The sequence below is a fragment of the Lethenteron reissneri genome, chromosome 64 (genome assembly GCF_015708825.2).
Source record: "Lethenteron reissneri isolate LAM-NWPU_2019-01 chromosome 64, ASM1570882v1, whole genome shotgun sequence".
In the NCBI taxonomy this organism is placed as follows: domain Eukaryota; kingdom Metazoa; phylum Chordata; class Hyperoartia; order Petromyzontiformes; family Petromyzontidae; genus Lethenteron; species Lethenteron reissneri.
Window position 1 is genome coordinate 9,029,686 of NC_083842.1, and position 24,926 is coordinate 9,054,611.

A 24,926-nucleotide genomic window follows, 5' to 3' on the forward strand; every position below is an offset into this window, starting at 1 on the left:
AACCTTGAAAGGGAAGCTACGTGGGGGGGGGGGGGGGGTCTTCGTTTGCCCACGCACTCTGAGTGAGTGTGTGCGTGTGTGTGTTCGGCCGGATCGAGGGGGCTAAACGGGCGCGGCACGGGCTAGAGAAGAGATGGAGTGATGTGGTACAGGAGGACGTGGAGCTGAGTGGACTTGCCGATGACTGGTACCAGCGGTGTCAAGATCGGCCTCTGTGGAGGAGGCTCGTAAACGATGCTACTGGGCAGTTGGAGGCAGTCGCCCTCCAACAACAACGGAGGGCGGACGAGCGACGCTCACAACAACGAGCGGAGCGCCGGGTGGCTAAAGCACAGCAAGTTGGCACAGTAGGGGGCACAGGTGGTGCATCAGCCAGTCGTCTCGGTCATCTCAAGTCAGTCGACCCGTGGCACCTGCTGGGTCTGCCCCGTGACCTCCTGCCAGCGGGCGTTCGACACTTCACGTGGCCTCAAGGTGCACATGGTCTGGCACAAACATCGTGGTGATGTCCCCGCCACTTAGTGGCGAATGGCGGTTGTTGTTGTTGTTGCGTGCGCGTGTTTCACTCGCCTTGTTGTCGCCGGTGATCATGATGACCCTGATGCCGGCTTCCCTGCACAGGATGATGGAGCCCATGACCTCCTTGCGAGGAGGGTCCAGCATCCCCACGCAGCCCACGAACGTCAGATCCGCCTGTGGCAGGAGAGAGGACGATCATTTCACACGCACGGATTCCAACCCGCTCGCACGCTGTTGTACCGCGTGAATACCGCGTTATGCGCGGGGGGTATGTACACTTACGTACGTCGAACTTTCTTTTAGACGCCGTACGTAAACCAATGGTGCTAAATCAGAGGCGCTAAGGACATCAAGATAATGTTGTTGGTTCTTTCGGTAAAGTCACGTAGAAGGGAAATGATAAAGTAATAAAAAATAAAACATAATAATCGACCCAGCTTAAATATACGCTGCCAAGCTTGGCGGTGTTCATTGGGACGCTGTCTTTCCGACAGCTCTGTTTCTTCACCTGAGGACGGCTGCTTGTGTTGTGGCCGAAACGTCGTGAGAATTTTTATTTTATCATGTTTTATTTTTATTATTTTATTATTTCCCTTCTACGTGACTTTACCGAAAGAACCAAGAAGATGAATCCCTGCAGTCACGAAAGCTTTAAATCCACATCAAGATAACTAAATGGGGCGCCTCGGTGGCTAGGAGATGTTAAATGCCTCGCCTGGTATGCAGGAGGTCGTGGGTTTCAATCCCTACCCTGAACACCTGTATATTCGGAATTTGGATGTCTCTCTCTCTATCTCTCCACGTGGTCACATGGATTTACCTCCACATTTAGAATCAACGTGTGTGTTTAGAATACAATTAATAAAAAATAAAGGCAATTCGTTTTTTATTTTACATTTAATTTTAATTTCTTTTATTTTATACCTACGTGACTTTACCGAAATAACTCAAGAGTATGGATCATTGCAGTCACGAAAACTTAAGATCTAGATTCTGTGTTTAGAGTGTTTGCCTGCTCTACATTTCCAAGTGTTGAGCCACTTCAATTTGTGCCCAGGTCGCTTCTGAAAAAGAGTTCAATGGGGCCTTACTTGGTAAAATAATTTTAATAGTTTTAACTAAAGGGGCCGTCCATAAATGACGTCACGCGATTTTTGACGATTTTTGACCCCCCCCCCCCTTCGTCACACTACGTCACAAAAAGTCAGACCCCCCCCCCCTCAAATATGACGTCACAAAACTCTGCCCCTCCCCCCCCAAAATAAAACATGCTTCAAATCGCTTCAAACTATTGTCATTGTAGTGCGTATTCAATGTGGCGCTGCACTCCGATGTTGTAGGAGAAAACATTTATGAAAAAGTCCATTTAATTAAGTAGAACGTGTTGTCCATATTTATTTAAAGTTGCGCATTTTGATGTCACGTCACATTTCTCAAACACCCCCCCCCCGTCACACATCGTCACAAATGTCTGACCCCCCTCCCCCCCCTAGGTGCGTGACGTCATTTACGGACGGCGGCGCAGACGTTAAACAGCACGGGCAGTCCTCGGTTTACGAACCCAATTCGTTCCCGAGACCCGTCGGCGCGTAAATTTCTTTAGTTTAAACGCGCGCGGAGAAACGCGCGCCCGCAAACCTCGTAGCTGCCGAACTTGGTGGAGTCCTCCAGAACCATGTCCTCCCGGCGTGGCGGGGTGTCGCGTGTCGCCAGCGCCAGGCAGCGCAGCGTGTCGCGGCCCGTGCCGTACTCGCGGATCGTCGACATGATCCTGTCCTTGACGCCGGGGGTCATGGGCACCTTGGTGGTGCCGACGCGCACGTGGGTGCAGCGGTCCACCACGCCCTCGGGCGCGCCCTGCGCGTGTGCGTGTCGTAGGGGGGGAGGGGAGGGGAGGGAGGGGGTTGCGGTGGGGGATGGAGGAGAAGGGGGGATGGAGGGGAGGAGGAAGGAGGGGGTAGTGGAGGGGGTAGTGGAGGGGGTAGTAGAGGGAGTAGTGGAGGGGGTAGTGGAGGGGGTAGTAGAGGGGGTAGTGGAGGGGGTAGTAGAGGGGGTAGTGGAGGGGGTAGTGGAGGGGGTAGTAGAGGGGTAGTGGAGGGGGTAGTGGAGGGGGTAGTGGAGGGGGTAGTGGAGGGGGAAGTAGGGGGTAGAAAGGAGGAGGGGGAGTGGGAAGAGGAGGGAGGGGGGGTAGTGGAGGGGGGGGGGTAGTGGAGGGGGTAGTGGAGGGGGTAGTGGAGGGGGGGTAGTGGAGGGGGTAGTGGAGGGGGGAGTAGGGGGTAGAAAGGAGGAGGGGGAGTGGGAAGAGGAGGGGGGGGGTAGTGGAGGGGGGAGTGGGGGGGGGGGAGTGGGGGGTAGTGGAGGGGGTAGTGGAGGGGGTAGTGGGAAGAGGAGGGAGGGGGGTAGTGGAGGGGGTAGTGGAGGGGGTAGTAGAGGGGGTAGTGGAGGGGGTAGTGGAGGGGGGAGTGGGGGGGGGTAGAAAGGAGGAGGGGAGTGGGAAGAGGAGGGTGGGGGGAGGACGAGGGGTCGGGAGGGGGTGGGGACAGAGGACCGACCAGTATAAGGATTGGCTCAGAATTGTGGGATGAGCCGTAATCCTGGTTTGCCGGAAAGATGAAACAGCAAACAAAATGTGAACTCCACCCGTTCTGTCTGTATGGGGGATAGAGTGTTTCCCCCTCGCACGCGCGTGTTTTCTCCGGACACTTTAAAGCGTCGTAAAGAATAGGATCGAGGCGAAGGTTGGCGTTCGGGGTTGGGGTCAGGTTTAAGCCTCGAAATCGATGGGATAAATATCGATAAAACGTGGGAGGAGGGAGGGGAGGGAAATCTGTCATCCGCTTGTTGTGGGTGAGTGGGCTTGGACATAGAGACGACGCTACAATGTGTGTGTGTTGAGTGCGGCCTTGTGCTCGTGATGTATTCGATGCAGTGACCGCCTTTTGATCGATCGTGTGGGTGCTGTGGGTCCGTGCCGACCTTCACGAAGAGCTTGGGACCCACGGCGGAGCGCGTGGGCTTGGTGGGGACGCAGTAGACGGACATGGACTTGCGGTCTCGCGAGAACTCCAGCGTGAATTCCTTGCGCATCAGTTGCTTGATCACCTGGGGGCGGGGGGGGGGCACGAGACGCATGAGGGTGGGGGGCGGGGTGGAGGAGGGTGGGGGGCGGGGTAGAGGAGGGTGGCGGGGGGGGGGAGGAGGGTGGGGGGCGGGGTGGAGGAGGGTGACGGGGGAGGGGCAGGGCGGAGGAGGGCGGGGGGGTGGAGAGAGGGGGCTCAGTTGGCTACGTATCGTGCTGAACTAAGTTCAATATCTTCTTGGTTCTTTCGGTAAAGTCACGTAGAATGGAAATAATAAAAATAAAACATAATAAAAGAACCAAGAAGATGAATCCCTGCAGTCACGAAAGCTTTAAATCGAAATTTAAGCTCAATATCACAAAGGTTTTTGTTTAGGGTTAAATTGCGTCAATACAAATGTGCGCTTACGCCATCTAACCCCCCAAAAAAACACGTTACCACGGACACTATCGGTTGCCAAAGTCTACGTGTTAAAGTGTAACATCCATACAAACCCCCCCCCCCCCCCACGTTCGTTCATTCATTCGGTCGTTCATTCGTTCACCGGGTCTCACATTTACTTTCTCATTCGCTTGCTCGCCCGCCGGCTCATCCATTCGCTCATGCGTTCACTCAAGCGACCTGCGGATCGATCGATCGATCGATCGATCGGCACCGATTGTTGAATTGCTCGCCTCGCCCATCGGTGTGTCCGCATTATCGTTCGCCGGCTCCTTCAATGAATTTAACTTCACAAGTCAATTCCTTGAGACGCCGCTCAATCCCTTTGTCCGTTCACTGGTTCGTCGCGAGGATAGCCGCGTCGGTGGGTGAGTGGAGCGAGCGAACGAGCGAGCGAACGAGCGGTGCGAGCGATCGGTGCGAGTGAGGCTCACGTTGTTGCACGCGTTGGCGCGCTCCACTTTGGTGAGTCGGTTCACGTCCGTGTCGAACACGTTCATCTTCTCCACGAGGCACGTGAGCGCCGTCTCCGTCGCCTCTCCCACCTTCTCGAAGATTCCCTTGGCCTGAGAACATCACAACACCACCATCATCGTCACCCCCACCCCCATCACCAAGCGTCCCCTTGTTCCACTTTCTCTCCGTCTACTCCTGTCTCACCGTGTCTCACCGTGTTCCTTGTGTCATCTCGTGCCTCCCCTGTGACCCCCCCCCCCTCGTGTCTCTCCGTAATGCCTCTGTGTCTCCCCGTGTCCCCTTTATGTGTCCCCGTGTCTCACCGTGTTTTCTGTATTTCCCCGTATTTGCCCATCTGTTCTTGTGGCTCCCTGTGTTTCCCTGTCTCGCCGTGCATCCCTGTGACCCCCTCCCCGTGTCTCCCCGCATGCCTCCCTTGTCCTCCCGTGTCTCCCCCTGCGTCTCCGCGTGTCTCTCCGTATGCCTCCGTGTCTCCCCGCGTGTCCCCATCCCGCTTTGTATTCCCGCATGCGTCTTGTGCCTTGTCGTGTCACTCGATGTGTACCCGTGTCTCTCCGTGTCTCTCTTAAGTCTCGCCCATCTCCCCATGCCTCATTCTCCCCTTTTCCCCTTGTCCCTGCGGCCAGCTATGGCTACAGGGTTTTGGTGGTACATGTTGTTTATGTCGTTTATTGCGAAATTTCGGTCACAGTTCTTATGATCACTGTTTTTTGGTTCGGCCATGTTTGTTTCTTGTAGTACGGAGTTAGAATGATGGCTTTAATCTAAGTTATCCTGTGGTTGTTTGTTGTTTGACTTGCATCCCACTGGGATTTTTGCACAGAGCGTTGGTGTACGGTGCTTTTTCCGCAATATTTTTTCAGTTTTTTCCTGGATTTTTCTGTTTGCGCATTGTCACTTTAAGATGTTTTCTTGTTCATGTTTTTTGTTTGTTGCGGTTGCACCCGATTCAAGAGCCGAATGGCTCACAGGGCTACACCAAATAAATGAAACTGAAAACTCAAAACTGAATCCCCGTTGCATCTTCCCGTGTCCCCAGCGTTTCCTCGCCTCGTTGAAGTCCAGCGAGGAGTCGTTGCAGAGCGCGCAGATGGTCGCCAGCTCCACCAGGCCGTCGTACTGCCCTGTGCGCACTTTGCTCTCGTTCTTGTACCTGCCGGGGGTCACAAGGTCACTCGCTCATGGGGTCGCTCGGGGGACACCGGGGGACATCTGTGGGTGAAGGTCAATGGGCGCGTGGATGCAAAGAAATCGTACTCTTTGATGTTTTTTCGGCAAAGTCACGTAGGTAAAAAATTAAAAAAATATATAATAAAAATAATAATAAATGAAAATAACTCAATTAAATCACGACGTTTCGGAGGCAACACAAGTCTCCGTCTTCAGGTGGGACCGTCACAGCCAAATTTACTGTATCAAGTGAAACGGAGACTTGTGTTGCCTCCGACACGTCGTGATTTAATTTAGTTATTTTTTAATTTTATTATTTTATTATTTTTTACCTACGTGACTTTACCGAAAAAACCGAAGAGTATGAATCCTTGCCGTCATGAAAGCTTCAAATCTAGAATGCAAAGAAGTCGTGGGGTCTAAAGGGAGTTGGGGGGTCACGGCGGAATGAGGTCAGGAGGGTAGCCCGGGGTGAATTAGGCGATGTGTAGATCGTGAGTGCGTGGAGTGGTGTGCGTGGTGTGTGGATGGTTGTGAGTGAGTTGCACGGTGTGTGTACGGTGTGTGTGGGGAGTGTGCGTGGTGTGTGGATGGTTGTGAGCGCGTTGCATGGTGTGTGTACGGTGTGTGTGGGGAGTGTGTGGTGTGTCTCTGTGTGTGCCGTGGGGTGTGAGGCCTACACGTCTCCTTCCGGCGCGTATGTGGACCCCGTGATGTGGAACTCGGCCAGGGAGCACGAGTCTCCTTCAACCTTGTCCAGCACGAACATCTACAGCACCACCACCACCATCAACAACAACACCACCACCACCATCAACATCAGCAACATCACAGCCATTGCCAACATCATCACGATCATCAACATCATCACGATCATCACCAGCATCATCTACTCCACCACCGCAGACCTCATCACCACCGCCTCCACATCCTCCCCAAATAGAACAAAATACGAAAGATTATCCCGTGTAGCCTGTTGGGGCAAGTACTGTTGTTTTTTGCGAGCACCTGTGAAGGATCGCACGGTTCACGAGGTGGGGTCGTGATCGGGAATGGAATTCGGGTTGCCGGGATCATAGCGCAGCGCGATAAATACTGCACCCGCACCCCCCCCGCCCCGCACACAACAACAACAACAATGGCGCTTGTGCCAGGCTAGGTGCACCTTGAGGCCACGTCAAGTGTGGAAGGGCCTCGCTGCTGGCAGCAAGTCACGGGACAGACCCGGGTGCCACCAATGTGGTCGACTGACCGAGACGAGTGGCAGATAATACTGTAGCAAAAATATATCTCACACACTCCTTTACATTCAACTATTAAAACGAGACAGAGATCCCTCCCCCCCCCCCCATATATTCCAAACATCGCTGCCGGCAAGGTGGTGGGGTGGCGGGGGGGTGGGGTGGGGGGGGCGCTCCGCTCACCCTGCAAACGCTCATCTGGTTGGTGGTAAGCGTGCCGGTCTTGTCGGAGCAGATGACCGAGGTGCATCCGAGCGTCTCGACGGAGGGCAGGCTGCGCACGATGGCGTTCTTCTTGGCCATGCGGCGCGTGCCCAGCGCCAGGCACGTGGTGATGACGGCGGGGAGGCCCTCGGGGATGGCGGCCACGGCCAGGGCCACGGCGATCTTGAAGTAGTAGACGGCGCCGCGGATCCACGAGCCGCCGTGCACGGGGTCGTTGAAGTGGCCGATGTTGATCATCCACACGGCGATGCAGATCAGAGTGATGACCTGGGGTGGTGGTGGTGGGGGTGGGGGGTGAAGAGGGAGGAGAGAGCGCGCACGATGTTGTCAGCTGATGGAGGAGGAGGACAGAGAGGACAATGCAGGAGGAGGGGACAATGGAGGAGGAGGGGACAATGGAGGAGGAGGGGACAATGGAGGAGGAGGGGACAATGGAGGAGAACGGGACAATGGAGCAGGAGGGGACAATGGAGGAGGACGGGACAATGGAGCAGGAGGGGACAATGGAGGAGGAGGGGACAATGGAGGAGGAGGGGACAATGGAGGAGGACGGGACAATGGAGCAGGAGGGGACAATGGAGGAGGACAGAGGGGACAATGGAGGAGGAGGGGACAATGGAGGAGGAGGGGACAATGGAGCAGGAGGGGACAATGGAGGAGGAGGGGACAATGGAGGAGGAGGGGACAATGGAGGAGGAGGGGACAATGGAGGAGGAGGGGACAATGGAGGAGGAGGGGACAATGGAGGAGGAGGGGACAATGGAGCAGGAGGGGACAATGGAGCAGGAGGGGACAATGGAGGATGATGGGACAATGGAGCAGGAGGGGACAATGGAGGAGGAGGGGACAATGGAGGAGGAGGGGACAATGGAGGAGGACGGGACAATGGAGCAGGAGGGGACAATGGAGGAGGACAGAGGGGACAATGGAGGAGGAGGGGACAATGGAGGAGGAGGGGACAATGGAGGAGGAAGGGACAATGGAGCAGGAGGGGACAATGGAGGAGGAGGGGACAATGGAGGAGGAGGGGACAATGGAGGAGGAGGGGACAATGGAGGAGGAGGGGACAATGGAGGAGGACGGGACAATGGAGGAGGAGGGGACAATGGAGCAGGAGGGGACAATGGAGGAGGACAGAGGGGACAATGGAGGAGGAGGGGACAATGGAGGAGGAGGGGACAATGGAGGAGGAGGGGACAATGGAGGAGGAGGGGACAATGGAGGAGGAGGGGACAATGGAGGAGGAGGGGACAATGGAGGAGGAGGGGACAATGGAGCAGGAGGGGACAATGGAGGAGGAGGGGACAATGGAGGAGCACAGAGGAGACAATGGAGGAGGAGGGGACAATGGAGGAGGAGGGGACAATGGAGGAGGACAGAGGGGACAATGGAGGAGGAGGGGACAATGGAGGAGGAGGGGACAATGGAGGAGGAGGACAGAGGGGACAATGGAGGAGGAGGTGACAATGGAGCAGGAGGGGACAATGGAGGTGGAGGGGACAATGGAGGAGGAGGGGACAATAGAGGAGGAGGGGACAATGGAGGAGGAGGGGACAATGGAGGAGCACAGAGGGGACAATAGAGGAGGAGTGGACAATGGAGCAGGAGGGGACAATGGAGGAGGAGGGGACAATGGAGGAGGAGGGGACAATGGTGGAGCACAGAGGGGACAATGGAGGAGGAGTGGACAATGGAGGAGGAGGGGACAATGGAGGAGGAGGGGACAATGGAGGAGGAGGGGACAATGGAGGAGGAGGGGACAATGGAGCAGGAGGTGACAATGGAGGAGGAGGGGACAATGGAGCAGGAGGTGACAATGGAGGAGGAGGGGACAATGGAGGAGGAGGGGACAATGGAGCAGGAGGGGACAATGGAGGAGGAGGGGACAATGGAGGAGGAGGGGACAATGGAGGAGGGGGGACAATGGAGCAGGAGGGGACAATGGAGGAGGAGGTGACAATGGAGCAGGAGGGGACAATGGAGGAGGAGAGGACAATGGAGGAGGAGGGGACAATGGAGCAGGAGGGGACAATGGAGGAGCACAGAGGGGACAATGGAGGAGGAGGGGACAATGGAGCAGGAGGTGACAATGGAGGAGCACAGAGGTGACAATGGAGGAGGAGGTGACAATGGAGGAGGAGGGGACAATGGAGGAGGAGGGGACAATGGAGGAGGAGGGGACAATGGAGGAGGAGGGGACAATGGAGGAGGAGGGGACAATGGAGGAGGGGGGACAATGGAGCAGGAGGGGACAATGGAGGAGGAGGGGACAATGGAGCAGGAGGGGACAATGGAGGAGGAGGGGACAATGGAGGAGGAGGGGACAATGGAGCAGGAGGGGACAATGGAGGAGGAGGGGACAATGGAGGAGGAGGGGGCAATGGAGGAGGAGGGGACAATGGAGGAGGAGGGGACAATGGAGGAGGGGGGACAATGGAGCAGGAGGGGACAATGGAGGAGGAGGGGACAATGGAGCAGAAGGGGACAATGGAGGAGGAGGGGACAATGGAGGAGGAGGGGACAATGGAGCAGGAGGGGACAATGGAGGAGCACAGAGGGGACAATGGAGGAGGAGGGGGCAATGGAGGAGGAGGGGACAATGGAGGAGGAGGGGACAATGGAGCAGGAGGGGACAATGGAGGAGGAGGGGACAATGGAGCAGGAGGGGACAATAGAGCAGGAGGGGACAATGGAGGAGGAGGGGACAATGGAGGAGGAGGGGACAATGGAGGAGGAGGGGACAATGGAGGAGGAGGGGACAATGGAGCAGGAGGGGACAATGGAGCAGGAGGGGACAATGGAGGAGGAGGGGACAATGGAGCAGGAGGGGACAATGGAGGAGGAGGGGACAATGGAGGAGGAGGGGACAATGGAGGAGGAGGGGACAATGGAGCAGGAGGGGACAATGGAGGAGCACAGAGGGGACAATGGAGGAGGAGGGGACAATGGAGCAGGAGGTGACAATGGAGGAGCACAGAGGTGACAATGGAGGAGGAGGTGACAATGGAGGAGGAGGGGACAATGGAGGAGGAGGGGACAATGGAGGAGGAGGGGACAATGGAGGAGCACAGAAGGGACAATGGAGGAGGAGGGGACAATGGAGCAGGAGGTGACAATGGAGGAACACAGAGGTGACAATGGACCATTGATGGTCGCGCTGGTGGAGGTGTTCGTGGTGGTGACAGTGACGGACACACCGATGGGTGAGGCAAGCAATTCAACAATCGGTGCCAGTCGATCGATCGATCGATCCGCAGGTTGCTTGAATGAACGCATGAGCTGGCGGTGACCACTGAATGTCACGCTGCTGCTGCTGCTGGTGGCGGCGGTGGTGAAGGAGGCCACGGTGGGGCTGAGAGCGAGGGGGGAGAGGGGGAGTCACCTTGGAGAGCTGCTCCCCGAACTCGTCGAGTTTCTGCTGCAGAGGAGTCTTCTCCTGTTCGGTGGCTGCCATCTGGTCGCGGATCTTGCCGATTTCGGTGTTCACGCCGGTCGCCACCACTATGCCGACGGCCTTGCCGGCCGCGATGTTCGTGCCCTGTGGGGGGGCGGGGGGGGAGGGTGTTGGGGTCAAGCTCAGTCGTGGCACAACACTTGAACGCACTGGACGTGCGAGCCGGAGGTTGTGCGATTACGAACTCCGGTGCAGATGTGCGAGCGTGGGGAGTTTTAACGTGATATTTTTTTATATGTTCTTTGGTTCTTTCGGTAAGGTCACGTAGAAGGGAAACAATAAAAGAATAAAATTATATAACAATAAAATTCTCACGACGTTTTTTTTTTCTTGCTGTGGTTTTCACACCTGATGACGATTGCTTGTGTTTCAGTCGAAACGTCGTGAGAATTTTATTGTTTATACAGTATTTTTATTATTGTATTGTTTCCCTTCTACGTGACTTTACCGAAAGAACCAATAATATGAATCCCTGCAGTCACAAAAACTTCAAATCTGGTGATATTTTTTTTTCGGTTTGTTAAATAAATGCAGCCAGTTATCAGGGCGCCCCCGGCTTGTCTGTTGGCGGTGGTGTCGTGTGAATGGCACGGGCCCCTGGGTGCAAGGAGTTCAGACGAAACTTTTTATTTTACCAGGTGAGGCCCACTGAGCTATACAGCAATTTTTTTCAGAAGCGACCTGGGCATTTCCAAACGTGGAGGGGTAAAATCGGAGGACCCGGAGAAAAATCCACGCGACCAACGGGGAGAGAGAGACACCGCAAACTCCAACTAAACAGGCGTCAGGGTCGGGATAGAAACCCACGACCTCCTGCGTACCAGGCGAGGTAGTTAACATCTCACCACCGCGGCGCCCCAAGTATGCGTTTAAGAGTATTTGCCTGCTACAAATGTCCACGTGATAAGCCACTTCGTTTTAACGATGATCCGTGATAGCCAGGTCACTTCCGAAAAAGAGCTCCACATAGCTCAATGGGCCCTTACCTGGTAAAATAAAATAAAAAACCCATAAAGTGTGTTCTTTTTCTTAGGGTTTTTCGGTAAAGTCACGAAGGTAAAAAATTAAAATTAATAAAAGTAAAATAAAATAAAAATCACGACGTTTCGGAGGCAACACAAGCTTCCGTCTTTAGGTGGAACCGTCACAGCACGATTGCTGTATCAAGTAAGTATCAAGTACTTAAGTAAGTATCAAGTACTTAAGTAAGTATCATGTACTTGAAACAGCAATCGTGCTGTGACGGTTCCACCTGAAGACGGAAGCTTGTGTTGCCTCCGAAACGTCGTGATTTTTATTTATTTTACTTTTATTAATTTTAATTTTAATTTATTACCTACGTGACTTTACCGAAAAAACCCAAGAATATGAATCCTTGCAGTCACGAAAGCTTCAAATCTAGAAACCATAAAGTGTGGTCACCCCCCCCCCCCCCCCCCCACGGACGACGAGGCGTTGTTCATCGAGACTCACGGAGAAGAGCATGTTCTTCTTGTCCTGGTTGACGGCGCGTGGGTCTGGCACGGGGTCCGTGTGCTTGATCACGGACACCGACTCTCCTGCATTCGCACGGATGACGACGGAGCCAGAGGTGAGTGGGGAGCGGTGGCGCAGTGGTTAGCAGCTGCGGTGCTGCGCTACCGAACCCGGCAAAATCCCGATTCGATACCCCGATCACAACCAATTTTGTGCAGTGGCGACGTATCTGAAACTGGATCTGGTGCCACCACCTCTAAGTCGGCTCAGCCTTAAATGAGTACCCAGTGCGGGGTGTCTTAAACATCAGCGCTGGGAAGCTGGAGGGCGTGGATTTTGGCCATCCACCCTCTCGCTGACAGCACTTTGCTGGGTGGAGGGGTGGTCTTTGTATTATAAACAGTGGTTATTGGACTGGCGGCGACTCGGTAGGCGAGTAATTGTGCATTCACACGCGGGCGTACTCGACTCGCGTACGGAGTGTGCACGTGCGCGCGTGCGGGAGTGTTGCTGCTGGCTGACTGACTGGCTGGCGGCCTTCATAGGTGCTCGCTGACAGCACTTGCCCCACCCACCAAACAGTCTGTTGGAGGGCTATACGGGGAATATTTGTCTTTGCCTTTTTTTCGGGGGGGGGGCTCACTGTGGGGCGATGGTGGTGGTGAGCGGTGGGTGAGCGAACTCCCGTACCGGTGAGGATGGACTGGTCGACGCGCAGCGTGGTGGACTTGATCTCTGAGAGGCGGATGTCAGCCGGGACCTTGTCTCCAACTGTGGTGGGGGGAGGAGACGGCAGCAGCAGCAGCAGCAAAGGCAGAGATTGTTAGTGGGCACGCTCACGGTCCTGGTGGAGTGTTGTGCTGCTGCTGGTGGTGGTGGTGCCCGCGGCTCGTGTCGGAGGGCCTGTTTGAGGTGGCGGAGTAGCATTGAAGATGCTTGGTGATGGAGTCGGTTAGGTGATGATGAAGGTGGTGATGCAGGTGGTTGGTGATGGAGTTGCTAAGGTGGTTATGGAGGTGGTTGGTGATGGAGTTGGTGAGGTGGTTATGGAGATAATTGCAGAGGTGGTTGGTGATGGACTTGGTGAGGTGGTTATGGAGGTGGTGGTGGAAGTGGTGATGGAAGTGGTGATGGAGGTGGTGGTGATGGAGGTGGAGATGGAGGTGGTGATGGAAGTGGTGATGGAGGTGGTGGTGGTGGTGATGGAAGTGGTGATGGAGGTGGTGGTGGTGTTCGAGGCGGTTGGTGATGGAGTTGGTGAGGTGGTGATGAAGATGGTGATGGAGGTGGTTGGTTATGGAGTTGCTAAGGTGGTTATGGAGGTGGTGGTGGTGGCGGTGATGGAGGTGGTGATGGAGGTGGTGATGGAGGTGGTGATGGTGGTGGTGGCGTGGTGTTCGAGGTGGTTGATGATGGACTTGGTGAGGTGGTTATGGAGGTGGTGGTGGAGGTGGTGATGGTGGTGATGGTGGTGATGGTGATGGAGGTGGTGATGGTGATGGAGGTGGTGATGCAGGTGGTGATGGTGATGGAGGTGGTGATGGTGGTGATGGTGGTGATGGAGGTGATGGTGATGGCGGTGGTGATGGAGGTGGTGATGGCGGTGGTGATGGAGGTGATGATGGAGGTGTTTATGGAGGTGGTGATGGAGGTGGTGATGGAGGTGTTAATGGAGGTGGTGATGGACGGTGTTGATGGTGGTGGAGGTGGTGATGGAGGTGGTGATGGAGGTGGTGATGGAGGTGGTGATGGAGGTGGTGATGGAGGTGGTAATGGAGGTGGTGATGGAGGTGTTTATGGAGGTGGTGATGAAGGTGGTGATGGAGGTGGTGATGGTGGTGGTGATGGAGGTGGTGATGGAGGTGGTGATGGACGGTGACGTTTGGCTGTGTGTTCCACGCGTGTCCCTGCCCCCCTACCTGCCACCTCCACCAGGTCCCCGGGCACGAGCTCGCGCGCCTTGATTCTCTGCACGGCCTGGCGGTCCTGCCTGTACACCTTGGCGATCTCGGGCTCGTACTCCTTCAGCGCCTCGATGGCGCTCTCCGCATTGCGCTCCTGGCAGCGCGCAGGGCCACGCGCAGCACGGCATTACACGCAGCACACACAGCAGCACACAGAGTATACACACACAGTACATACACACAGTACACACAGTATATATACACAGCACACACACACAGTACACACACACAGTACACACACAGTACACACAGTATACACACACACAGTATACACACACACAGTACACACACACACAGTACACACACACAGTATATACACACACAGCACACACATGCGGTACACACACACAGTATACACATACAGCACACAGTATACACACACACATCATTACACACAGCGCGCACGCAGCACACATGCGGTACACGCACACACAGTATACACACACAGTATACACACGCAGCACACACAGCACACACATAGCACACACACAGCACACACACACAGTACACACACAGCGCACGCACACACAGCACACGCAGTACACACACAGTATATATATACACACTCACAGCACACAACGCACACCCAGCATAGCATTGCACGCGGTACACCCATCATTACACACAAAGTGCACGGCACTATATACAGGTGTGTGTGTGTAGAGGTGTGTGTGTACAGGTGTGTGTGTGTACAGGTGTGTGTGTGTACATGTGTGTGTACAGGTGTGTGTACATGTGTGTGTGTACAGGTGTGTGTATGTACAGGTTTGTGTGTACAGGTGTGTGTGTGTACATGTGTGTGTACATGTGTGTGTGTGTACAGGTGTGTGTGTGTACAGGTGTGTGTGTGTACAGGTGTGTGTGTACCGGTGTGTGTACAGGTGTGTGTGTGTGTGTGTACAGGTGTGTGTGTACAGGTGTGTGTGTACAGCTGTGTGTTTGTACAGGTGTGTGTGTACAGGTGTGTGTGTACAGGTGTGTGTATGTGTACAAAGGTGCTCGCTAACAGCACTTGCCCCAGCAGTCTGTAAAGGCTATACGGGGGGCCTTTGTCTTTATGTGTACAAATGTGCGTATGTGCAGGTGTGTGTCGCGGTGTATATGTACAGGTGTGTGTGCGCGTTTGTACCTGCCACACGCCCACGATGGCGTTGGCGATGAGGATGAGCAGGATGACGAACGGCTCCACGAATGCGGTGACCGTCTCCTCGCCCTCCTCGAACCACGCGAGAACCTGGTGGGGTCAGAGTCACTGGGTCAGGGTCACTGGGTCAGGCGTCGTAACACGATCGCTGGGTCACTGGGTCCGGCACCGCCACAGAGTCAGGGTCACTGGGTCAGGCACTGCCATGGTCACTGGGTCAGGATCAGGGTTCCTGAGTGAGGGTCGCTGGATCAAGGTCAGGGTATATATTATTCATTGGGTCAGGGGCATTGTTATTGGGTCAGAGGCAATGTCATTGTTGGGTTAGGGTCGTGTTATTGGGTCAGGGTCAATGTCATTGTTGGGTCAGGGTCGTTGTTATTGGGTCAGAGTCAATGTCATTGTTGGGTCAGGGTCGTTGTTATTGGGTCAGGTTCAATGCCATTGTGATTGGGTCAGGGAGAATGTCATTGTTATTGGGTCAGGGTGAATGTCATTATTGGGTCAGGGTGAAGGTCATTGTTATTGGGTCAGGGTCAATGTTATTGGGTCAGGGTGAATGTCATTGTGATTGGGTCAGGGTCAATGTAATTGTTATTGGGTCAGGGTGAATGTCATTGTTGGGTCAGGGTCAATGTTATTGGTCATTGTTATTGGGTCAGGGTGAATGTCATTGTTAGGTCAGGGTCAATGTTATTGGGTCAGGGTCAATGTCATTGTTATTGGGTCAGGGTCAATGTCATTGTTATTGGGTCAGGGTCAATGTTTTTGGGTCAGGGTCAATGTCATTGTTTTTGGGTCAGGGTCAATGTCATTGTGATTGGGTCAGGGTCAATGTCATTGTTATTGGGTCAGGGTGAATGTCATTGTTGGGTCAGGGTCATTGTTATTGGGTCAGAGTCAATGTCATTGTTGGGTCAGGGTCATTGTGATTGGGTCAGGGTGAATGTCATTTTTGGGTCAGGGTCATTGTTATTGGGTCAGAGGCAATGTCATTGTTGGGTCAGGGTCGTGTTATTGGGTCAGGGTCAATGTCATTGTTATTGGGTCAGGGTCAATGTCATTGTTGGGTCAGGGTCGTTGTTATTGGGTCAGGGTCAATGTCATTGTTATTGGGTCAGGGTAAATGTCATTGTTGGGTCAGGGTCATTGTTATTGGGTCAGAGTCAATGTCATTGTTGGGTCAGGGTCGTTGTTATTGGGTCAGGGTCAATGTCATTGTTATTGGGTCAGGGTCAATGTCATTGTTATTGGGTCAGGGTCAATGTCATTGTTGGGTCAGGGTCGTTGTTATTGGGTCAGGGCCAATGCCATTGTTTTGGGGGTCATGGTCAATGTCGGTCAGGGTCAATGTCATTGTTATTGGGTCAGGGTCAATATCATTGTTGGGTCAGGGTCAATGTCATTGTTGGGTCAGGGTCATTGTTATTGGGCCAGGGTCAATGTCATTGTTTCGGGGTCATGGTCAATGTCAGTCAGGGTCAATGTCATTGTTATTGGGTCAGGGTCAATGTTATTGGGTCAGGGTCAATGACATTGTTGGGTCAGGGTCATTGTTATTGGGTCAGAGTCAATGTCATTGTTATTGGGTCAGGGTCAATGTCATTGTTGGGTCAGGGTCGTTGTTATTGGGTCAGGGCCAATGCCATTGTTTTGGGGGTCATGGTCAATGTCGGTCAGGGTCAATGTCATTGTTATTGGGTCAGGGTCAATATCATTGTTGGGTCAGGGTCAATGTCATTGTTGGGTCAGGGTCATTGTTATTGGGTCAGGGTCAATGTCATTGTTTTGGGGTCATGGTCAATGTCAGTCAGGGTCAATGTCACTGTTATTGGGTCAGGGTCAATGTCATTGTTGGGTCAGGGTCGTTGTTATTGTGTCAAGGTCAATGTCATTGTTTTTGGGTCAGGGTCATTGTCAGTCAGGGTCAATGTTACTGTTATTGGGTCAGGGTCAATGTCATTGTTTTGGGTCAGGGTCAATGTCAGTCAGGGTCAATGTTATTGGGTCAGGGTCAATGTCATTGTTATTGGGTCATGGTCAATGTCATTGTTTATTGGTTGGGGCAGGGGTCACTGGGTCATGGTTACTACCAGGTTCCCCCGGGCTCAGGGACTTTGGAACAGGATCAGGGCCACTATTATAGTCCAGGTAATTGCCATGGTCTGGATAGTATGGGTCACTGGTTCAGTATAAACGGTCAAGGGTCACCATGGTCAGGGTCACAGGGTTAGTGTCACTGCCAAGACAAATGTCCGTGATGATGATAATAATGTTGGGGTGATACTGAGGTGGAAATCAAGACTCAGGTTATAATTAGGACCAGTGTTAGAGCTATGGGGCTAGGTTCAGGGCTGAGCATTTGTCCAAACAGTCTGCTTAAAGGCGATACACATTTGGTGTGATGCGAGCTGTGGTGTGATGCGATCTGTGGTGTGACGTGAGCTCACAAAGGAGATGCAGGCAGCCAGAAGCAGAATCCTCACGAGCAAATCCTCAAACTGTTCCACCACCAGGTCCCACAGAGACTTACCTACACAGCACCACCACCATCATCAACACCACCACCACCATCATCATCAACACCACCACCACCATCATCAACACCACCACCACCATCATCAACACCACCACCACCACCATCATCAACACCACCACCACCATCATCAACACCACCACCACCATCATCAACACCACCACCACCATCATCAACACCACCATCATCACCACCACCACCACCATCATCTTAGTTTTTTCGGTATTATTTTTATTAATTTTAATTACATTTTTTTACCTACGTGACTTTACCGAAAAAACTAAGAGTATGAATCCTTGCAATCACGAAAGCTTCAAATCTAGAACCACCGCCATCATCATCTCGTCAACCTCACAACCAACACCACCAACCCACCAAGGGCCGGTAAATGTTATAACGCGTGCGTCCACTAGGGGGTGAGGTGATATTCCCTCTTTAACCACTGGATAGTGCTGTTCAATGGTGCTATGCCATCCGTGTCCACCAGGGGCTGCTGTTCCACGTGTAACCCCCAGAGGTGCTATTCGCTCTTTAACCGATAGGGTTGCGATGTCACCTGTCACTACTGGGGCGCTATTTTAGGCGCGTCCACTCGAGGCCACAATTTCATCTGAAACCATGGGGGGGGGGGGGGGGGGGGTGAGGGGGGGTTGCTATTCCAGTTGTATCCACTAATGGTCTTATGCTGTGTCCATTAGGCGGCGCTATTCCGTTCGTGCCAACTGTCACCATTTCAGCTGTACTCCATTAGGAGTGCTATTCCAGCTGTACTCCATTAGGAGTGCTATTCCAGCTGTACTCCATTAGGAGTGCTATTCCAGCTGTACTCTATTAGGAGTGCTATTCCAGCTGTACTCCATTAGGAGTGCTATTCCAGCTGTACTCCATTAGGAGTGCTATTCCAGCTGTACTCCATTAGGAGTGCTATTCCAGCTGTACTCCATTAGGAGTGCTATTCCAGCTGTACTCCATTAGGAGTGCTATTCCGACTGTGTCTGTTAGGGGGCGCTATGTCGTGGCTCGCAGACCTCTAGAATCAATAATCTTTTTTTGTACCGGACGAAACCGATGAGCAATGAAGCTCTTTTTCACAGATGTCAGAAAGTTACAACGACAACAAGCAATACACAAGCACGATAGGAGTGCACAAGTGTTGGAAAGGTAGGCAAATCGCTAACAGCAAAAAACTATTTTAATTTGACTTGGTAAAGCCCACTGAGCTATTAGGTGATTTTTATTATTATTATTATATAAGCGACCTGGCCGCAAATGATAGCTCAACGGAAGTGGCTTATCACGTGGAAGTGTATAGCAGCCGCCAAGTCATGGACATCGTAGTATCGCTGCCATGCGCACGATAAGTGGGCGGCTACACCGGGCCGGGAATTCTCTGCCGGGTGACGCTGTACCCCGGTGTTGGTCTGCTAGGTGGGGGTAGTGACCGTGCGCTGCATGAGTTGCTACTCACCCTCCTCCGCCGGCAATTCTGCGAAAACAAAACACAAAAAAGAAGGAAAGGCGATTAACGACGATTCCAGAGAAAACGGGTAAAGGTCAGGGGTTAATGGGCAGGGTAACAAAAAAACAGCGGTACTAATTGAGCGCAACTTTAAAGTGTTTTTAAATCCTTTATATTAAGTTCGCTTGCTTGCTTAGGACCGTGCAAATCTTTCGGTCGTTTTTTAACCCACTTCCCGTGATCCAATCGAGCTGACATTTTGCACACAGACTCGTTGTGCGTGACAATTAATGTTCGTAAAATTTTTTTTCCAAATTTTTACACTTTTTACGACAAAAATATTATATTTAATTACCAATTGCTTAATGCTGCCATGCAATCATCTGACCCATAGGTGGTAGCCATCTCAAGCCAGAGGACGAGAGGACTCTAGCCGCCACGCATATAAAGGATTTATAGTGAAAAACTTTGTTCTTACGGGTTATACTTGTTTGTTGTTTTATTTCCTAAGTAACGGAGATTCACGCTTGTGGGAAGACGGACCCGATGGGTAACTACGGAGCCTAAGCGAGCAGCGATCATCCACAAGGGGAAGATTCTATTTCCTCGTATTTTTGGGTTCAGAGTCTTCAAGTGCAGAGAGAGGTGGCTTGTGCCGCGGCATTGGCCATTGCCGGTCCGTCTCAACGGAAGCTGACCTCGCAGGTCGAATCACCCGCCACCTGCTGGTCGAGTGAGATTGATTTGGAGGCTGATAACCAGTGCCAGTCACACACGTTCCCTTCACATATATATATCACCGTCAGCTCGGTGGTTGATTTAATTCGAGAGCAACGTTTTGCTCAAGTTCGCTGCTGCTGACGATACGTTGGCAGCGGTGTGCACAGTTAACAAGAACTCAACACATTCGGTAATAACAAGACTGTGGGCTTAAAATAGATTTTTTTTTATAAGTATGTAATAGGAGACGCACGAAAATGCGCTGTGAAAAGTGGCATTCCCTGAAACGTCGCCTATTATGTAACTTTTTCCAGTTGCCGCAGATTACGTGGCCCGATTACATCTGCCACTCTGCCCCCGCCCCCCCCCCCCCCGTGTAAAACACGCGTTTGATCGGTAATTTAATATAATTTATCATATTTATTACCATCAATATTATCCATAATTATTCCCAGCCCTTTGTTAATCCACTGCTGGATGATGAAGGCTTTTTCTCATGCTGCGTTGAGTCGTGAAGGTATTGGACCATACTTCACACGCCGGTCAGCGCGAGTGAGTAAACGAATATCACCACTAACGTCTCAACAATTTAAACAAAAAAATATATGTAACATTAACCTATTATACTCGTTAAATTGAACTCATTGGTTCGGGGCGCAAACTAATCATTTGCACAGCTGCGCCACACCTCAACCCCATATCCCGTTACGCTCATCTAAATATGTCTCTGTGTAACTCTCTGCGTTTCTATGCAAGTCTATGTGTCCCTACGTACGTCTGTGGGCCTCTGTGTGAGTTTGTGTCTCTCTGTGAATCTCTCGGTTGCTATGCGGGTGTCTCTCTGCGTGTCGGTCTGCGGGTCTCAGGAGAATCCCGAGGACGAGTGACGTCATCTCTACGAATTTTTCCAGAGGGCTTAAGAAAGTGAACGTCTGCGACAAATATATATCGCTGAAACCCAAAGGCTTATCACTGGGATAGAGAAAAAACAAACTTGCAAAGACATGAATTATGCCTATTGAACACGCAGGCTGTCGCGACCAATATTATTCATAATAAATGTTTGTTGGGTTAGATCGCGTAAGTATAATTATGATTAATTTATGCCGATTTGGGCCCGACAAAAAAACTACAAAACCATTTGCTGTTGTATTTCCTGTAAGGTAGGATCTCTATAAAAATCCAAAATTTATCTCAGCCTCTCGATCATGAAATTAAAACGTATCTACGATGTCCATCGGCATCATCATCAGCGGTGAACCAAGTTCTTTGCCCTCCTGTGGAGTGTGACATTTACAAGGTCAATAGGATGCACACATAAGCCAGAAATCCCTCGTGTAGCCCTGGGTAATCTATAGGAACAGGTGGTTGCTGGCGAACACCTATTAAGGCTGCGTGCAGTCAAAGTCAAAATTTAAATCTCCGCATCTCCCGTTTCAAGCGACTGGAAATTCCTCATTCCTTAGGACCAGGATCAAATCGCAAACACAGAGGACAACCTCTGGCAATGTATTTATATTCATCATAACATTGTGGGTGGCCTTAAAAGGAAAACACTGTAGACGACGTTTCTGGCATTGACCCTTCTTCATAGCGCGGACAAAAGTGTGGTGATACGCTTATTCGATAAATATGGTGTATGTAGTGGTTGCGGTCAGGACATTGAGTCCGACACATTTGAGGGCATAGTTTCGAACGCCTGCCATTCGGATGTCGTTTACTTAGTTCGGAACGCGGCAAGTCACCACTCTATCACAATCAGAATAATTAATTTATCCTGGAGGAATCGGATGAGTTATAAGGCTTTTTTTTTTACAAATGCCCAACAGAGACCTTGTGTTCTTCGAATTCGAGTCTCAGCCACGCGAAATTAAACCGGCTTCCCAAGTGTAAGCGAGTTGAAAGGCAGAAAATATAAAATATGAATATTAAATCATCTTGAAAGATGTCTTCCTTTGGAACCATCCGTTAGAATTTATAAAGAACGATGATATTTATCTGTCGAGGAAATGCCCTGTGAGTCGTAGGTATTTTTTTTTTAATTCACGATGGTCCTGCAAATGATATATTTTGTGCCAATGTGTTTTCAAGAGGGAGCGAGCGAGAGAGAGAATTGTTTGGTGTGGGAAGAAGCCGCACAACCTGAGAATTAAAAAAAAAATTCTCACCCAACAAGCATACGAGGCGACAAACACTCAAAAGTGTCCCCTGGCACATACTAGTTTGCGAACCTACTTGCTGTTACTACCGTACATTATCCTCCTCGCTCAGATGATCCACCAAAACGGGTACCTGGATCACAGCCACGTGTGTGTGCCATCACTACGCGCGGCCTTCAATTCGTGGAAACTTTTCGCTGTGATCAACCAACTTCAATTAATTCCGAGGCCAGTTGCGCTATCGCGACACGGACGCAATCGATAGGAAACTCCAGCAGAGCAGAGCAACGCATCACCCCAGGACTACCGCCTCGTTGAGATCCCCCATCGTGTGAGCGATCATCATCATCATCGTCGTCGTCATCATGATCAACTTCCATAAACGCCATGAGAGAGCTGCGTTTGTCGCATGCCAGAGTTGGGTTGTATCATCCAATTCAATTGATTGATCGACCCATTCGTGTATTGACAACCCAAGAGTCATTCATTGAAAGCCTGATATTCAATGTGAATGACTGGGTGGCTGGGCTGAAGTCATCGACTCTTTGCACTTGAGAATATCCTGAGCCATGTGGCTACCCTCGTTGTGCTTGTTCTCCCCAACCAGTGATACAAGACTGCTTCCGCTTATCAACCATATCATCATCTACTTCGGGTTGATAAAATAGGTACCGAGATTTTTTTTGGAGGGCACATCAACCCTGTGAGTTAACTGACTCCCACCTTCATCCCCCATCCCCTACCCACCCACCATAGGAAAATGCAGAATTTACACCCCTGGGCTCAATGGTCTAAATAAATGAAACGCTTGTGACCACGTGGCCTTCCATGGGATGCCGCCAGTTGCTATTCTCAGTCTCAACGAAGTCTCCCCGCGTCTCTCCATTTGCTCCGTGTCCGTATGTATGTACGTGTGCGTGCTGAACTTCTTTCGCGCCGTACGTAGCCGACCATGCTAATCTGTGCGCTGCACGTGGCACTCACCAAACAGCGGAGGACCAATCAAATCGCGCGAGCGCGCTGATGGCTTTTGAGACGCCGTTCAAAATGTTTGTTAAAATGCCCCCCATACCACGCGCTCTCGTTGTATCATTATTATTATAAAAAAAGTTTTTTCTCACGAAAACCCAACTTGGAACGGAACAATCTGACGGAACGCGAGTGGAATGATTCAATACGATCGTGAAAATTGTCACTTGCATTGACAATCGTCGCCACCACCACCACCACCACCACCATCGTCACCATCGTCTAATGTATACGTCAGAACGCACAATGTATGGGATTGCCAATGAAGAGTATTGTTTCATTTAAAACATATTTACCATTCCCGTGAATTCTATGTGAATGCTCGACGACTCGCAGACCCGAACTGCAGGGCGCGTGTTTGCGTCCCCACGTGGATGGCTGTACGGGAACTCACCGCTGGCGACGCGCCCGATAACCGACCCCTTAAGGGGGGCGGTGGTGGGGGGGGGGGTCTCGGTCACAGCGAGCAGCGTGTTCATGCTCATCGCTGAGTTCGGGGGGCGGCTCGTGTTGGTGGTGGTGATTGTGCGCATGCCGATGATGATGGTGGTGGTTGGTGGTGGTGGTGCCCTTGGTAGGCGGTGCTGCCCGGTGCACGTGCGGATTGATGGTGGTGGCTATTCGTATTTTTGGTGGTTGCACGTGTTCCGTAGTGATGCTAATGATGATGATGATGCTGGTGGTGGTGCTGATGATGGTTGTCGTGGTGGTGGTAGTGATGATGCTGTTATCGTTGCTCATTCTGGCGCGTCATGTTGCTGATGGTGTTTATGGTGCTGATGATGCTGATTACGCAAGTTTTAAATGTGTGCATGTGATTTTTTTTTCTCTTCTGCAACGAATGGTGATGCACGTATTACGATGCGCACTTCTCTCCTCGATGTTACAGCCTCCCCTCTCTTTCTCTCTCATCTGCCAACGGGTACCGCTCAAACCACCACCACCTCCTCCCCGTGTATCTCCTCCTCGTGCTCACCGTTGGGTCCATGCTTCTCGCGGAGTCGCCGCACCTGCTCCAGGGACAAGCCCTTTTGCGGGTCGACGCTGAAGAACGACACAACCTCGGCGACCTCCTTCGCGTGGCCCTGATCCATGGTGGCTCCTTAAAGCGACCTTCTTTCCAGGCGCGCACCGTCCCGGTTCAGCACACCACACAGCACCCACTCCTCCTCGGCAGCAGCAGCAGCTCTCAACCACCCACACCGACCCTTCCTCGCTTGCTCCACCAACCCCCCCCCTCCCCAGTCCACCACGGCCGCTGTGTCCCGCGCGCGCGCACGCTGCAGTTATAAGCCCACACCGGGATGGTGGCCCCTATCTTCTGTCTTGTTATTCGTCGTCGTCTTCTTCCTCTTCGTACTGTGCTCCGGGTGCACGCGCGTGTGCGTGGTGTATTGTGTGTGGTGCCTGGGAGGTGTGCAGAGGTGTGTGCGTGTGCGTGTGCGCGCGTGGGAGGGGTGTGCGGGTGTGTGTGTGTGTGTGTCTGAACTCCACGCTATGCGCGCACACAACGCACGCTCGCGCCTCGGACCTGCTTTATAAACGCCACTCTTCTTTTTTGGGTACCGGTGGCGGGGGGGCGGTACGGGCGAGGGGGGGGGGTGAGTGGGGGGGGGGTGATTTGGGGGGGCTGATGGTGGTGGATGGTGGGATCGCGGGGTGGGTAGGTGGGGGTGCGCAGGGGGGGGGGGGCAGTCAGAAGGGGGTGGGGGGGGGTGTGATGGTAAAAGTTGGAACCTAAATTTAGAAAAGTTCTGCTCGAGCAGAAAACTGAGCCGCAGCTCCGAGATTGAGCACGCATGTGAGACGGGGGTGTCTGTGTGTGCGTGTGA

General features: G+C 52.4%; 1 protein-coding gene across 2 annotated transcripts in view; it reads right to left on the reverse strand.

The window, feature by feature from the left end:
* ATP2A2 (ATPase sarcoplasmic/endoplasmic reticulum Ca2+ transporting 2) overlaps nucleotides 1-24,611 on the reverse strand; it is a 42,437-nt gene extending 17,826 nt beyond the window's left edge. Inside the window, exons 1-15 of one of the 2 annotated variants that reach the window (XM_061577739.1) lie at nucleotides 24,071-24,611; nucleotides 19,196-19,213; nucleotides 17,642-17,724; nucleotides 15,177-15,281; nucleotides 14,003-14,141; nucleotides 12,774-12,854; nucleotides 12,081-12,166; nucleotides 10,536-10,691; nucleotides 7,112-7,420; nucleotides 6,368-6,456; nucleotides 5,568-5,670; nucleotides 4,475-4,606; nucleotides 3,496-3,621; nucleotides 2,158-2,376; nucleotides 571-693 (exon numbers count right to left, since the gene is read on the reverse strand). In XM_061577739.1, coding sequence (XP_061433723.1) covers nucleotides 571-693; nucleotides 2,158-2,376; nucleotides 3,496-3,621; nucleotides 4,475-4,606; nucleotides 5,568-5,670; nucleotides 6,368-6,456; nucleotides 7,112-7,420; nucleotides 10,536-10,691; nucleotides 12,081-12,166; nucleotides 12,774-12,854; nucleotides 14,003-14,141; nucleotides 15,177-15,281; nucleotides 17,642-17,724; nucleotides 19,196-19,213; nucleotides 24,071-24,188 — 1,887 coding nt within the window. In that variant the 5' untranslated portion in view covers nucleotides 24,189-24,611. The remainder of the gene's footprint in view (nucleotides 1-570; nucleotides 694-2,157; nucleotides 2,377-3,495; nucleotides 3,622-4,474; nucleotides 4,607-5,567; nucleotides 5,671-6,367; nucleotides 6,457-7,111; nucleotides 7,421-10,535; nucleotides 10,692-12,080; nucleotides 12,167-12,773; nucleotides 12,855-14,002; nucleotides 14,142-15,176; nucleotides 15,282-17,641; nucleotides 17,725-19,195; nucleotides 19,214-24,070) is intronic. The other variant, XM_061577740.1, reaches the window with a different exon arrangement.
* Nucleotides 24,612-24,926: the final 315 nt, after the last annotated feature.